The 16255-nt window shown below is 37.4% G+C and overlaps 1 protein-coding gene across 2 annotated transcripts in view; it reads left to right on the forward strand.

Moving 5' to 3' along the window:
• Positions 1-2640, forward strand: part of plcl1 (phospholipase C like 1) — a 60774-nt gene extending 58134 nt beyond the window's left edge. For both annotated transcript variants that reach the window (XM_063006445.1, XM_063006446.1), the window contains exons 7-8: positions 1087-1196; positions 2114-2640. In XM_063006445.1, coding sequence (XP_062862515.1) covers positions 1087-1196; positions 2114-2281 — 278 coding nt within the window. In that variant the 3' untranslated portion in view covers positions 2282-2640. The remainder of the gene's footprint in view (positions 1-1086; positions 1197-2113) is intronic.
• Positions 2641-16255: the final 13615 nt, after the last annotated feature.

The following is a 16255-nucleotide window of genomic DNA, read 5'->3' on the forward strand; positions in this document are numbered from 1 at the left end:
AAAGCAAACAGACTAAAATGATAGCTTTGATCAATAAATGGGACCTAGTTTCATTGTACTGTCCTGTCTGCTGATCTGCAGATCTGTCTCCAGTATGCACATACTGCATGACATTTCTCATTAATCCAGACTTATGTTCTTTGTATCCTCTTGTGCAAATGAATGAAAGATAAGCTGCTAGACAGAGGGATGTGAAATGCTGGGCTTTTGTCCTTATGTGCCCGAAATGCTGAAATAGAAGAGAATGAGCAGCATACTAGTATAAAAGATAAAAACTGAAAAGCAAAATAGAGCTCAGAAAAGAGGCATAAAAAACATTTTATTAAGAGGAATATTTTTAGCCTGCACAAAAGGACATAAGCTAACATGGGTCTTGCTAAATTATTCCATAATATGGTTTATGTGGTAAGCACCTCGTGACAAAGGCAGAAGACTTAACCAAGGCAGATCAATACTGTAGCTCAAAAGCCACACAAGCAAAATACATAAAACCTATAATTACTAAATTAAGAAAATAATAATACTTAAAAATAATACAACAAAATGAAACCAAAACTGCAGCCCAAGGCAGAAAGGTTCAGGAGCAGAAACACTGCACTGCACTCCATGCAATGTGATCAGCAGGAAACACTGGAACCAAAGGGACAGATTTTAGACAAACAAAAGAACACTTAAAGGCAACTTTGCCAGCTTCTCAGTCCACCAATGAGCTACAATACAAAAGCTCACCAGGAAACCAAACATTGTAGCTCAGGCACTGTCATGTCACCCATGGCAAAACTCAAGAATTATGGGGTGACATAGCTGAAGAACACTAGCAAGAGAGCAGCAGGAGACACAGGGGGAAGTCAGAAGAACCAGAGCTAAGACTCAGGTACTCTTTTAAAGCATTGCAAGTAGTGATCTAACCAGTAAAGTTAAATGAGGTGCAGGAAAGGCTCTGAATTGTAGTTCAGAGAGACTTTCATTAAGTTTTGTTCAGGGTGCCATTACAATTTGAATTATGTGTTTAAAATGTTTCCACAAACGTCCATCTCTTTATTCGGCATGGATGCGTATTTGATTTTTCTATTTTTTTTTCTTTAGGCATGACGTTTCATGAGGATCTTCCCAAGCTGGCAGAAAAGGAGAACCTTAAGGGGCGGAAGCAGAGCAAATCTGTGGAGAGCTTTATCTGGAACATCACTGTGCTGAAGGTGGAAGTCTGGCCTAACTCATTTCTGTTTTTTTGTCATTTTGCTTATCTTTTAGAAATAATGTCCTTAAATATTTAGGCTCTGTTATTATTGTCCATGTAGACCTTGACATTATGCAAGAATTCTCTATGTGTCACATGAATGTTCAGATTTACTTTTGAGTTGCGGTTTGTGTATCAGCTGTTCAGTTAATTAGTCTGTAGGTAATCAGGTGCATGGGTGGAGGTTTTAAGAGGAGGGGGCTTTATGACTGAAATAAATAACCATCACTGCATGGCAGCAGTGTTATCTATCATCCTATATTCTACCTGCATTTTAGCTCTGCTGTGATTAACCTTTTCCTGTTCTATGCCCAGCCTCGCTGGCCCTGACTGAAAGCTTAGTGCAATCTTTTGGTCAGCACGGCTGACCCTTAATAATCAATAACGCAAAGTGTGTCCTCCCTTTAGCTATTTATAGACTAAATTTCATGGGATTTCTGTGGGCAGGCAATTTTGTTGGATGGATGAAGGTTACGTTTCCGAAATGGGATGATATATCCGACATGTGCAGAATGTTTACTGTACTTGTGGTAATTAAGTACAGTAATTAACATTAAGATTAGCCTTGAGGTGCTTTGGTGATGCAGTGTTCTTTGCTAGGGCTGTGTTAGAATCTTAACCTTAACCCTCTCTGCTTCAGGGGCGCCATAACATGGCTGACCCCAGCATCCAAACAAGCTGGGATATGCAAAGAAAGAATTTTGTTGTACTGTACTGTATACCTGCATATGTATATATGACAAATAAAGGCCCTCTTCTTTTTCTTCTTCTTTTTCTTTTAACAGTAAAAAAATAACAGTGAGGTTACGTAAGGTTTTTGACCAGTCTCACAACTTTAAAACAAAACTCAAACAACCTCTCTCTTTTTTCTCTTAGGGTCAGTGTGATCTCCTGCGCACTGCTAAAACCGATGCTTTGGATGCACTGAGACAGCTGGTGCTGGCTTGTGAAGCCTGTGGCCTGACCTTAACTTCTGACCTTCAGTACACACCACACAACCTGACCTCCAGGCGGGGCAGCAGCCATGGCAATGGCCGCATCTGAGTTCACGCAGCCACACCTGGGTCTTCGACATAATAATGAGAAGGAATATGATGAATATGCTGAATACAGATGGATGCATGGAAAGAAACAAGAGCCACTTCTGTGAGGTGAGAGAGAGAAGCGCCTCTCGTAGAGTGTGGCCAGCTGTAGTGATTAAACATTAGGGATGCAAATGCATAAGAGTGATGTAAGACTGATGTGATATTAAAAGCACATTAGGTGAAGATTCCTCAAAGATATCTTTGTCCGGGCAGCTGTCCAAAAACGATTTGACTTTAAATGATCTTAGTTTATCAGAGTTTAACCAAACTATGTGTAACATTCCTGCTTTAGAATAGAAAGGAAACGTTACTGGTTAATTAGTTGGTCTGTAAAAGGAGTTTCCTTAGTGATGAATAGATATTAGCTTTAAATAACTCTTCATCTGAAGATTTAGCCAATTTCACATCAAACTCATGAAATAAAACTCTTATAATTAAAGTAGTCAATGTAGGGGTTGTTTGGACCACATGGCACAGATGCTGTGACTTTAGGGCTCTGCCTTCTGTTCTGTTCATTCAAAGTGTGACTAACAGGTGGTGTCCTCTCGGAAGTAATGTTAAACCAGCAATATACTGAGAGGTGCCTGGACCCCTCCCGCCCAATTCTTATAAACACTCATTCATTTACACTCGTTTAGCCAGTAGCATTAACAGTAGTAAAAAAGTGGTAGAAATCTGAAGGACCTGGTGGAATTTTACACTGACAGTCAGACGATGGACATTGAGGTAGATGGTGCACTACATGGTGGTCTCCTGTGCCACCATGCCACCCTGTCATTATTTACAATATGGATTTCAATTGAATTTAAATGGCTTTGCACCAGTTAATCATTGATCAAATCCAAGTTCCAAATTAATAATGCTGGTCGTACTATAATATACAGAGTTTGAGTTTTATCTACAAACCGTCTAATTTTTAAATGGTCATATTTGTCGTTGTATTCATGCCTGATTAACGCCTGAGTAAAGGGCAACAAATGATTTCCCTTTTATTATAACTGAACAGTTGTTTTAAAGTAGTGCTAAACACTGATAGTCAGCACTGAGGACTGAATAACCAACTAAAACCTGTGATGACTGAAGAACGCTGGAGCATTAACCAACTTACAGCTAGCTGTGTGGTGTACATTGTTTTATTCTTGTTAACAATTGTGTGATATAATACAATGTAGAGTATAACAGTGTTGTAATATAGAGAAAGAAAACTGTACAATAGATTTACTGACTGATTTAAAAGAAACACAAACATACTAGAATAATGTTCTCATGTTGGACTGTGTGACTTTTAATATGCAGATGGGTGATGAAGTAAGGTGACTTGTCAGGTGTACTGCATGATACCTGTAACCAGGGCAGTGGTAACTCAGCGGACTAGTAATTAGAAGGTTGCCAGTTCAAGCCCTGATTCTGCCAAGTTGCCACTGTTGGGTCCATGAGCAAGGTTCTTAACCCTCATTACTCAAATAGCATTCAGTCATAATTGGAAGTAGCTGGAAATTAGTGTCTGCTAAATGCAGCAAATGTAAATGATTTAAGAAATTATCATCCTGCCATTGTTTGTGAAGTGCATAAAATGCTAAGCCTGCCTAGTTAACATACACTTTTGTTCAAGATAGCAGAATTAACTTTGGCACTGAGTGCTGGTCTACAGGGATGTGGAAAAACTTAATACAGTCAGATGTTCTCAGATTTTACCGATACTGGTTTGAGCCCACTTATCTTCTTAGAGTTATTGGTCAATGCAAATAAGTACAAATATATTCAGACTGATTACAATTTGTACAGGTAATAATTGTTTAATATAGAACAATTTTATCATGATGGAATTGTTGTCCAGGATGACAGAGCCCCCATTCACAGCACAATGTGGAAGGTGGGGGGGTTGACTTTGGTGACTGATGAATATGTATATGATTTTAATCAATCACTGAATTCATCACCAATGAAAGATTTTCCACTGATGTGCTAGACCTCAACTTTTTTGCACCACGGACCGGTTTCATATAAGATATAATTTCACGGACCGGCGGGGGCGGGGGGATTTAAAATAGAATAACTATAGAATAAAAAATCTGTGTGAATCCTGAGCTTTTTTTTTTTCTGCAACGAGACGCTGCTCCCACCTAGTGGTGATTGGAGACAATAACACCCGAAGAGTATTGGAAATTTAATTGCTCTTGTAGTGATCTCTAATTATTTATTCTTTCTGTGCAGCCCGGTAATAAATGACCCTGGTGGTTGGGGACCACTGTGCTAGACAGTGCTCTCCATTACCACAATTAAAACACTAACAGTAGACATCTTTTGGAAGAATTGTCTTTTATCCTGTAGTGCAGTCAAAAGACATCTCATGTTTTTGTCATCTGTCTATATATTAAATTTGTATTGTCAAACAAATGAATGTGTAAGTCAGTATGTGTTTAACACAGCATTAGGTGTATATTGGTTTAAATGTATTGTTGATTATAAGGGACAAATGAATGAAAAATTATGAATTTTAAGACTTTTTTTTAAGCCTGAGGCCTTGTAAGAATGTCATCTTTATTTTTAGATTGAATCTAAAATAGTATATTTAAGTTGGATTTATTTGTCAAAGATCTAAGCGGCATTGCATTCTCATAATAAAAATATGCATGTCCTGTATTCTATTTGCTATTCCTCATAACATCTGCACCTTGTTTTTCATTTCATGTCTGATTCTTTATTTTGATCATATGTTCTTTTCCTTACTCACTTCTGTCTGAATGTGGTTAACAGTACTGCACACTGCCAAAGCATTTATTTTTGTTCCTGTATTAGCACTTGTTCCTTTTTCCTTTTAGCATAGGATCCATATGTAAGGCTAAGAGGTGGAAATTATTTTCAAGCAGCCCTGATTGTGCTTTTATCTGCAAAATTGTTTCTCATATACCAGTTTTGTGGTAAAGACAATGACACAAATCCATGATTATATAAATAACTTAAACTTCATGACTAGAGTAGATCCTTGAGGCACTCCTGCATAAGTGATGCACCTCTGATGAACCAAAACTTGTCCTGCGGATCTGTTTACATGTAACTGGGCCCATTACTAAATAATGAAAGGCAGTATTGGCTTTCCACTTTTGCTTTATGCAATGACACAGAATCAGTAGTTGGCCATGAGTTATAGTGTAGCAGAGGAATGTTGATGTCTGTAAGTATTATTTGTTAGAGTAGATTTTGAATCATCAATATTTTTTTATTGACTTATGAGTTATTTGAGCTAGTATGAAGTACATATGGGTTTAATAAGGTTAATCCCAGGTGATAGCATTGGTTACTTTTTTTACACACATTCATTATTTATTTAAAAAAAACGTTTGCAGTGATGGTAAGTAAAAATACTATTTCTACAGCACTGCAGATTTAAGCCTCATTTCCATTGCTGTGTGAAATGAACTAAGACTATATGAAAATACTTGCAGACAGTATAATAAAGTCATCAGTATCAAGTGCACCTCACAGTTTATCTCTAACTTGTTCTCTGTGAGTAAGAGTAAGAGTGATCTTTTTACAGGTACATGAAATGGACTGTATCATTTACATTAAATTTGCATTTAGGACTAGCCAGATCACCCCTGCAGTATAAAGTAACATTGTAACATGGCTTATCTGCTGAATCAGTTCTCCAGTAAATCACACCTTATGTGTTGCCTTTTTGGCCGGCAGAGGGGGCACGGAGGCGCAAATGATTAATACATCAGTTTTTTATGATTTACAATTACCTGCTTCTTGTAAGCGCTAATTTGCTTCAGGTGGAATATATATTTCTATTAGGGCTGTCGAAGTTAACGCGATAATAACGCATTAACGCAATCTCAATTTAACGCGATTAAAAAAAATAGTGCCATTAACGCAAATTCTAGTTCATGTTGAGACTTGACTGGTAGAACAAACGTTTTAATGTCGGACTTGCCACCGTTTTTCATTTGCGGTTTGTTAACAAAATGTAAAAGAGCGTCGTAGCATCTGCACTTGCATAATAAAGAAATAAATACACGCTATATTCACAAGTTGTCGGGAGCAGAACACTTTAATAAACTTATTCTGTTACGGTAAAGAATACCGGACAGCTGAGTCAAGCACGTTGTCCATGAACTATGGAAGCCCCAAAGGGTCAAAACACACTCACTTCGTGTAGAAACGTCCATCAAACCATTGGATAGTATTACTGCCTAGTATGTGAGTGAATAAAACTCCCTTACAGTTTTCTCTTGTCCCAGCAGTTTTTAACATCAGTACATTTAGCATAAAATGTGTTCACCATTTTAATTGTAACATTTCACTTAAAAATCCTTGTTTTCTATAACATTTACACAGATTTTTTTTAATGCGATTAATCGCGATTAACTATATGAAATTCTGAGATTAATCGCGATTAAAAATTTTAATCGTTTGACAGCCCTAATTTCTATATATCACGGTTTTCTTTCTTTTATTCTCATCAGTCACTCTTTCATCACTCATTGGTCATCCTTTAATTGTGATTACCCTCTTTTTGTTAGTGGCTTTTTTTAGCCACAGTATTATTCTACCTTGATGAAACATTTGCAACTTGAGTTTTATTTCCTGCAGTTGTGTGTGGATTCGCTTTGCTTTTTAATACCAAGGCGTGTCCAGCCCTGTTACAAACTTAAAGTGAATAGTCCAGATGATTGCTTTGTTATTTTGTTTTGAATTTCTCTGAATAATTTGTCTGACAGTGACAGAAAATAGCTATTTTGTGTGACTGCCATCCTGACTTGTCATGCTTCTGTTGTATCTGCTTTCCCCCGACCAATAACAACAAACCTGCTTTCCTCTTACCATTTTACTCTGTTGTCCTTGTATAAACAAATAGTATTTATTACAAATAATGTGAGTTTTGAACAAATGAACTTAAAATCTACTTTTTTTGAAAAGCCAGTTTGTATTCATGAATGTAACACATATGGCACAGATTAAATAAAGTTCTTTGACTGACTATCGGACTGTATTTGTATTTGTTGTGTTTTCAGTATGATTAGCTTTTTAGGGTCTTCATTCCATGCTTAAATATTGTATATATTTTTTACTTATTGTTGTCTAAGTTAAACTAAAGAAAGTGATGAACATTTGGCTGCCAAGTGCTCCTCTAAAGCTCAGATGGGTTTAAAGTAGTAGGTATTACCTGATGCATGTTCAAGTGGTGCAGGTCAGAACAGTAATTCATGTCATGGGTAATTATTTTTTATTATTTCTGTAATAAAAGCAGCTATGTTTATTTTGCTTAGTGCAGTTAAAAAACAACAGAGAAAGATCATTACTGGTGTAGTTAAATGTCAATCTATACTAGTAGCCATCACTACTTTTGAATTTATATACCCCCAAATAGAAAACTATTGCATTCATAGAACAATGCAAAATTGTCCACTAGTAACCACTAGTAAGTTTGTGGTGCTGTTTATGCACAATCACCTCATACTAACAGTATGCAGCAGCTAGCATTTATGCTGTAGCATTTTTTGTGTATTTTCATGGTACCTTAAATGAAATTTGGAAGTGTGGTTATGTGCTGGATTATTATTCATAAGACTAATGCTTTAAGCCTCACCCCTGTCAAGCTGCCACCACTGGGCCCTTGAGTAAGACCCTTTGTTCTCAGTTGCTTAACTGGTATTAAGAACTTTTAAAAACATTTTTACATCTAGCACTTTTGACTCCAGACTGTGTCATGAACTTTGGTTCTCAGTTATTTTGAGTCTAACATATAAGTGACTGGTTTGTTCCTAATCTTCAAATATGTAACAGTAGCTCATGTGTGATGTTTGGAACTATGAACACTGTAAGAAGTTAATTTACTGTTAACCATTCTATTTTAAATTAAGGGACAGCACATTGGCACAGGTGGTACGACGTGGATACTGGGCAGAATGTGAATTATACAGTAACAATTAGCGGGCAACTTTAACTGTAACTAAATGTATACACCGACCAGGCATAACGTTATGGTCTGCGGCTATGCAGCCCCATACGTAACCAACTGCGATGCACTGTGTATTCTGACACCTTTCTATCAGAATCAGCATTAATTTGAGCGCACTCCCCACATGCATCAATGAGCCTTGGCCCCCCATAACCCTGTCGCTGGTTTCCCACTGTTCCTTCCTTGGACCACTTTTGATAGATACTGACCACTGCAGACCAGGAACAGCCCACAGGAGCTGCAGTTCTGGAGATACTCTGACCTAGATGGCCATTGTCAAATTCGCCTTTAATCCTTATTCTCGCCCATTTTTCCTGCATCTAACACATCAACTTTGAGGATAAAAATTTGTACTTGCTGGCTAATATATCCCACCCACTAACAGGTGCCGTGTGATGAAGAGATAATCAGTGTTATTCACTTCGCCTGTCAGTGGTCATAATGTTATGCCTCATTGGTGTATATTCATGCCTGAAAGAGTACTATTTCAGACAACCCTAAAGTGGACCATACCATTTCTGGTCTTGTTTGCCTGCCTTGCACAAGTTGCTCAAGCCAGAGGTGCTGTTTGATAAAGTAAGTAACAGATATCTAAGATGTTTAATATACTTTATTACTTTCTCAGTTTTTGAATTAGAGTGTGTCAACTATATACTGATGAATGCTAACATCAGCTAGTTTCTAAATTACAGTTAAGCTAACTAAACTCCCCCCGAACTGCTGTTTTTATCTTTCTTTACTTAACAGAATCGCCTCTCAGTGTGGAGAACTTAAACAGATTAAATAATTTTATTCTCTGTTAGTGTTTAAACAGAAACTTTAAGCACAATTTTGTTTTCATCGAACAAATCACTACCATCACTACAAAACAGAATCAATTAGCCGAGAACCATAAAAAAACAGTACCAATGTCAGCCACCAGAGGGCAGCGTTTAGCTACTATTGATACATACAAATGAACCCGAGTAGAGAAACTCCGGATCTTCACATCGTTAAAGTGAGTTTAAGCATCTTCGTTATTTAATGATAAAAATTAATAATAATTAAGTGACATGTTTATTTATCCTCACGGCTTATAGACATTATTAATCAAATGGTATCAAATTTGCGTTAAGTGCATGTAAATCTGGTTACACAAACACTACGATAGTAAGTTAGATGTAATTAGCCTGACAGGGCTCTGTACAGTTTGTTATGTATCTGATTTGTATTAGCATTTTTTAGAGTAATGGATCTATTTAAGCGAACTAAAGTTTATTACAATTTAAAATGTATTTTCTGTGGAAATATTGAACCCAGATTGTGTGTCTAAGCGCTCTTATAAAACCACTAGGTGGGCTCTAATGCTAGTTATGTAGTTAGCAATAGTCGTGTGTTGTCAAGTCTTCTTCTGCTAAAAGTACTTAGTCTTAGAATATTTATATTTGATAACAATCTTTTATTTATTACATGTAATTAGTTTCACATACTAATAATAAGTGCAGTACCAACGCCTCCAAAACGAGTGTCTTTTTAATAGTGGTTCTTTCTCAAACCATTACTGACATAAAGTGCTGCCGGCCTATAAGAATTAAAATGAGATAAAAGCTCTTAAAATGCTTCAATTTGTGTCAGTCCCTCTGTCTTATGTTATATAAGGATAAAGGGAGGCTTCTCCCTGTATAACATTTACATTTATATAGAGATATTGTATATGAACAATTATAATACATATACTGTACATACAGTACATGTTTAGGTCCTAGTAATAATGAAATCTTAAAATAAATGGCCAGATATACACCATACATACAGAACAAAGACAAACAAGCATCTGACACCTTTAATACATCTATTAAATAGTTTTTTTTCTCTGTCATAAAAAACTTATAACAAAATAAAAATATTAGGTGTGTCTGGACAAATTTATCTGTAAATCCCAGACCAATGTAGACCAATGTTAATGAGCCACCACAGACTAAGTCTAAGTTTTTGCTCCATTGGAATCCACATATTAAAATGCACCACATCAGATACAGTATATTGTATGTTTAGTATTTACAGTACATTTACATTTTCAGCATTTAGCAGACGCTTTTCTCCAAAGCGACTTACACAATGAGCTGAACACGATGAGCAATTGAGGGTTAAGGGCCTTGCTCAGGGACCCAACAGTGGCAACTTGGTGGTGGCGGGGCTTGAACCACTGAGCTATCACTGCCCTGTAATTACAATGAACAATTTTTTTGTAATTGCTCATAGCTCAGTAATATGACGTGAAGCTCCTCTGGGTTGGCACACTGTCATAGAATTATTCTGTAATAAAAGAAAATGTGCAGTCATTTAGGTTGAAAGAAAAGCAAAATCTCTGCTCAGCAAGTAATCATTTTATTTTATAAGATTGTAGTACAATGACAAAATATTTTTTTTTTACCTCACAGAAAAGATCATCAATGTATAAATGTCTTTTCCTGGTCTACCAGTATTTTTAATGATCTTAGTAGTGTTTTTCTAGGCTCTTAAGTTCTTCATTTTCCTACACATTAGGAGCTGTTTGTCTCTCAGAGATGGTTAAAAGAGATATAAGCAGACAGGTCACTCTGATAAGTACTCAGGTAACATGACAGAACATCAGCTCTTAATGGAGGCAACATCTGGCTGCTGCTGCTGTGTGTCAACACATGTTTATCAGCATTTTGATTTTTGCCCCTGGCCACTCTTAGACAAGCAGCTGGGAACTGCACAGCCCAGAAAGTAAGTAGTTTTCACAGCCAGAATTGATCTTGTCTGTTTCTCTATATAGTTCAGCAAGCTTGCAGAATCCACATAAAGAATTCAGAGGAAAGTTTGTCTCTGTGTGGCTGGCTGTTTGTCCCATTCATCCATCTGTCTGTCCGCCCGTCCATCAGCCCGCCAGCCTGTTCGTCAATCCATCTAGTTATCTAAAACGAAAGTGTTGATAAAGCATTACTCATTTTTCTTTTTATGTTTTTAATTTTTTATGAATGTGTTTAAAACCATATTTTCATCATGGGCTTTTAATAAAACAAAATTTAAATCTCTAATAATTATAGACCCTAAAGTTAAGCTGCATGGAAGCGTGTGATTTAGTTTACAATTTTTAGTAATCTATGTTTCAAGTAAAGAGACATTTACAAGGTTTTTTGCTTAAACTGCTAAAACTTTTTCATAACAAAATATTTAAAGTAGCTTTTTTTTAAACGATATGATATTTAAAACAATTATAGCAATAAAATTGTGCTATATTTGTAGGACTGAGAGAAATTATTATTGGTGGGAAAATAAAATTAGAGAGAAACCATTTTTTGACTACAAAAAAGTTTACATAAGAGGCACACCGATCTCAGTTAAATAACAAAAAATCTAATTAAGTCCAAATTCTAAGGCAAGAGTACTTTTTAGATGGCTTTCATGATGGCATTAAAGACTACACTATTATTTTTTTCTTCACATGTCTAAAATGCATTTTCAGTGTGTAAATGTTGATGAAAGGCATTTGTTTTTAACTTAAAATCCCAACACAGATTCGCTGATTTAGCCTAGCCTAGTGGTTAGGGTACTGGACTAGTGCATTAGCCTAGTAACTTTGGGTAAAGGCGTCTGCTAAATGCTGAAAATGTAAATGTAAATTAAAAAAATAATGTCTGCTGAATCCAGACTGTACATCCTAGATTCACACCAGACACAAAACTGAAACATTTGGAGCTTTCTGTTGGTTCTGATTTTTCTTCCTGAATCTGGGGGTAAAGCAAAATAATTAGTTGTGCTATCCAAACATATAGAGAAAATTGTCGTATACTAGTATAGATGCTATTTAAAACCATAATTAAATACAACTCTATGCACTTCGGAAGCATACTGGTACAGTTTGCACCCATTTTTTCTTTGGAAGCACTAATAGTTTACAAGAACTGATTTCAGAGGAATCATAAACACACTTAAAATATGTCAAAATGATGAAGCGCACTGTCTGGTGTAATTACATGCACTTAATGCAGTAAAAGTTCTCACATTTAAGTTACCAGTCCAAGGCTTTAAAAATACCAGGTATTTGCTGTGCTAATGCTTAAATATGAAAGTAGTTAAACCGATTGATATATCACGTAAAGCGGTTATTTTTCCACTCAGGAAGTTAAAAGTGCTGCGTGTCATTATCAGCTTGTAGGCCTATTTAACAGCAGCAAGAAAGCATTCAGTAGCTCGGCTGTCAGCGCTAAAACAGCCGAGCATTAGCAGCTGGAGCCCCTCTGTGGTTTGTTAGACTTGCAAAAGCAGTTACGTTATGAAGATGCCGAGCCACCAGCACTATCACGGCGCTCTTCCGCCTTAATAGGGCCTTTTAATTTAAGCCTGCCGCGCGGCACAGAAGAGAGCCACTTTGGGGTTTAATTACAGTCTTACTCGAGCAGCAATTTTACAGTGATTGAGGAGGAGAGGAAGGGGAAAAAGAGTGAGAAAAGATCACCTCTTAAAGGTGTTTAAATTGCATCTTATTTTCTCCTCTTTTTAACCACAACAAAAGGGATGGCGACAATAGCTCGGCATGTTTCCTCCTAAGCAGAAGTGTCTTGTGACCAATTACCAGCATCATTATCTGTGCCGTATTAAAAGTGGCACAGGAGGAGTGATGTGCCATGATTGAAAAGTTTGTCAGACATAAGTTTTTGCGCTCAGGTGTGCTGCATTGTGCTTTCACTTCATATATATTTTGCTTTAAAATAATATAATTTCAGCTATTTGTTTCTTAATATATGCAAACCATTTTCTGTTGATGCAAGTGAAGCGCATCAGAAGTTTCTGTGAAATATTTCTTTTCTTTAGGACTCCAACCTGTTCAAGTTAATCATTTCAGGTATGGCACAAATGAGACAACCGACTGTTCGTGCAGTAGCTAATTTAAAAAAAATGTCTAGAACTTGATCGTTGATTGAGAGCCTGAGTGTTAGCCTCATTAAAACCCAGCAGTTGCATCTAAGAAGTCTTTAAATGAGAAAGGCAGGACTCTCTGTGTCAATCTACAATCATTGTCTATTGTTTAAGTATGAGAGAGAGGTAAGGAGTAAGCTGTTTGGGAGAGGAAGTGTAATTTTCTCACAATATCAGTGTAGCTGAGAGTTAGTCCCTTCCTTTGGCCCTGTGGACTGAGCACTACCCCCTGCTGATGAGAGGATACCTGTGCAATCAGACTCCACACAAGAACTATTGTATCATAATCACTCCAATTCACACACTTCAGCTTTTACATGGCAGGATTCATTATCCTTTATCTTACAAGCCATTTGGCTGGGCTTCTTTTTTACCCTCTAATCTGTTTTGCTTTTTGGAGTTTTTAGTTGACGTGTGGCTCTTACTTTTTTATTTGAAGCCTTCTCCTGTCATTCTTCTCTTCTCTTCTCTTCTCTTCTCTTCTCTTCTCTTCTCTTCTCTTCTTTTTACATTTACCTTTAACTTTACCTTAACCCTGCTTGTCAGCAACCTTAGTCACCTTCTCCAAACCCCCAATCACTCAATGTTATAAAGTCTTGTCATTAGCACACAATGTCTTTCTGCCACTTATCTTTGCTCATTATGATAACTTGTTCAACCTCCTTCCATTCTCCCCACACTCTCTTCATCCCTCTAGCACCATACAGACAAGCAGGAGTTGTTAATGGCCCTCGTTGCTTTAATTGGTTTCTAACCGTTTATGAGTGAGAATCCAACTGCGAGCTTAATGAACAGGTAGGCCTGGGTAATTACTGCAATCTTACCCCCTCCCCCCACCCCATCATACAAACATACACCATCAGACACACTGACCGGGACCACACAGAGCCTAAAAGGAACCTGGGCACGGCAGGAGTCTGCAGAAGCAGGAGGAAGGCCGGAGGAAGAGAGAGAAACTGCAGAGAAAAACAAAGAGGACTGAAGAGAAGGATTTACATATAATAACTGGCTATTATTGGTCATTTAGTGTGGGAGCGGTGCATGGAGCCCAAGGGTGTGTTTATGACGGAGATAAAATTTGTACGTCTTCATGCAGGGTTAAGGTTTATATAGCACAGCGACTAGAGCTGGGCTTCATGTTATATCATAAAGACAAAGGCACCTATTTCAGATATTCAATGTTTATTTATCTATCAAAAATGAAGGCTGTTCCTTTTACTATGTGTAATGTTTTTCCATATATGTTTAATCAAGCTTCTTAATTTGATTCTCTTTTTAGTTATTTATTCAAATTATTGTATGTGTGCCTTTTTCTGTCCCGTAAAGCACTTTGAATACTGCTGTATAAGATGTGCAGTATTTACACACTGACATTTTAATATTCGAAAAATTATATACACAGGCCCTGTTGGCCAGCTTGTTTGTTTGTGCACGCACTTATTTTATTTTTGAGGCCAATACATCAGGCTGAAGGTCTTATGCTTGGATTTAGTTTTTTGTTTCTATAAGCTGCCTCCATTGAGGTTGTGGCAGCATTCCATTTATGAGGCTGCCATCAGAGGTCCATTCGGAACATGGGTGGCATCCAGGCAATAGAGTGGCAGTCCAGTGTATTTTTTCTCTGGCTGATGATGATTTTACTGAGGTTGCGGTCTATGTTCTTCTCTCAAGAGCTTGGGTTGTGGTGGATTGAGTAGCTGGGACCAGTGGCACCCCAGTTTCCTTGTGGTTCTTCTTTCTCTCTTTCTTATTTTCCGTGTGGTCTTGCACCTGCTGGGGGCTTTAAAGATGATGCCCTGTGGAACAAGTTCATGGCCACCTGTGTTTTCTGACCTTTTTTCTCTAGGTGATCGTGGCGTGTGGTAATCACTGCAACAAGGCTTATGGTTTTCTTTTTTTGTTATTTTTCTTTTAGTCATTTATTAGTTGTGGCTGTTTAGCCAATGTTTTAAATAAGTATTGTGCAATTTGATGAATTTTCTAGAACATTACCTGGCACCTCGCTTCATCTGTTATGCTACCAGACATGTGGTTGCAAGTAGTTATACCAAGGCTATATTGTCTTTGTTTTGCTTTTCCTCAGTTTGGAAGGTGTAATATCACTCATGGTACCATACCTACACTCAATTGCAATGTGCTTATTTAACAACCGAGTGAAAATGTATTGGAGACTTAGAACTCAGTCAAGTGCGTGACATTGTGAGTGTGGGCCAAAGATGTGTAGGTAGGGGCAAGAACAGAACAAATAAAAAGCTTAAAGAAAAAGAGGGAAAAGAAAAAAATGGTTAAAAGCAGAGCCTGCTCTGAGACTTCTTGGAGCCAACTGCTTGTATACATATTTTTACCATTTGTTTAAACATATGCCAATTTCTGAAAAATGGAAGCAACCACACATGCAGCCTGAGACAAGCAGAGGTAGAGGAGTGAGGGAGGGAAGATGGAGTGAGAGGGTTAAGATCCTTTGCCAGATGCCCACTCCTAAATGACTGTGGATCCTCAGAGGGTCGTTGGGCATCTCGCCCTCCGTGCTCCCTCAGGACACAAATCATGTTGTGCCACTGTGTGTAGCATATTAGCAGATATGTAGGGAACTAAGGGGTGCTTTCTGCTCTCTATGAGTCTTATATCTGACATGGCCAGGCAGCTGGTTAATTCATTAAACCAGAGCTCTAATACAAACAGCCATTCATTTCACCCCCTGACAGTGTGCCGTCTGGACAATGTGAAGCGCCCAAATATAACTGCCATACTTGTGTTTATGTATATGCTCATGGGTGCTTTACATAAGGGAAATATGAGTGTTTGTGTGTATGATTTTGAAAGAGACCCTCAAATAAAAAAACAAGCAAGAAGCTAGCCAGTGCCTTTTACTCTAAACACAGACGGGCTAAGAAAAGCAGGAATACACTTGGCTAATTGGTAAGGCTTACGGAATAGCTCTGGCATTTTTTGGTGCAATCAAAAAGTAAAAGGACATTGTTGTAACCCTTTTAGTATAAATGTAAAGGAATGACTTAATATCACGCTAGCATAAAGCTATGT

This window comes from Trichomycterus rosablanca, chromosome 12 (genome assembly GCF_030014385.1).
Source record: "Trichomycterus rosablanca isolate fTriRos1 chromosome 12, fTriRos1.hap1, whole genome shotgun sequence".
Lineage (NCBI taxonomy): Eukaryota > Metazoa > Chordata > Actinopteri > Siluriformes > Trichomycteridae > Trichomycterus > Trichomycterus rosablanca.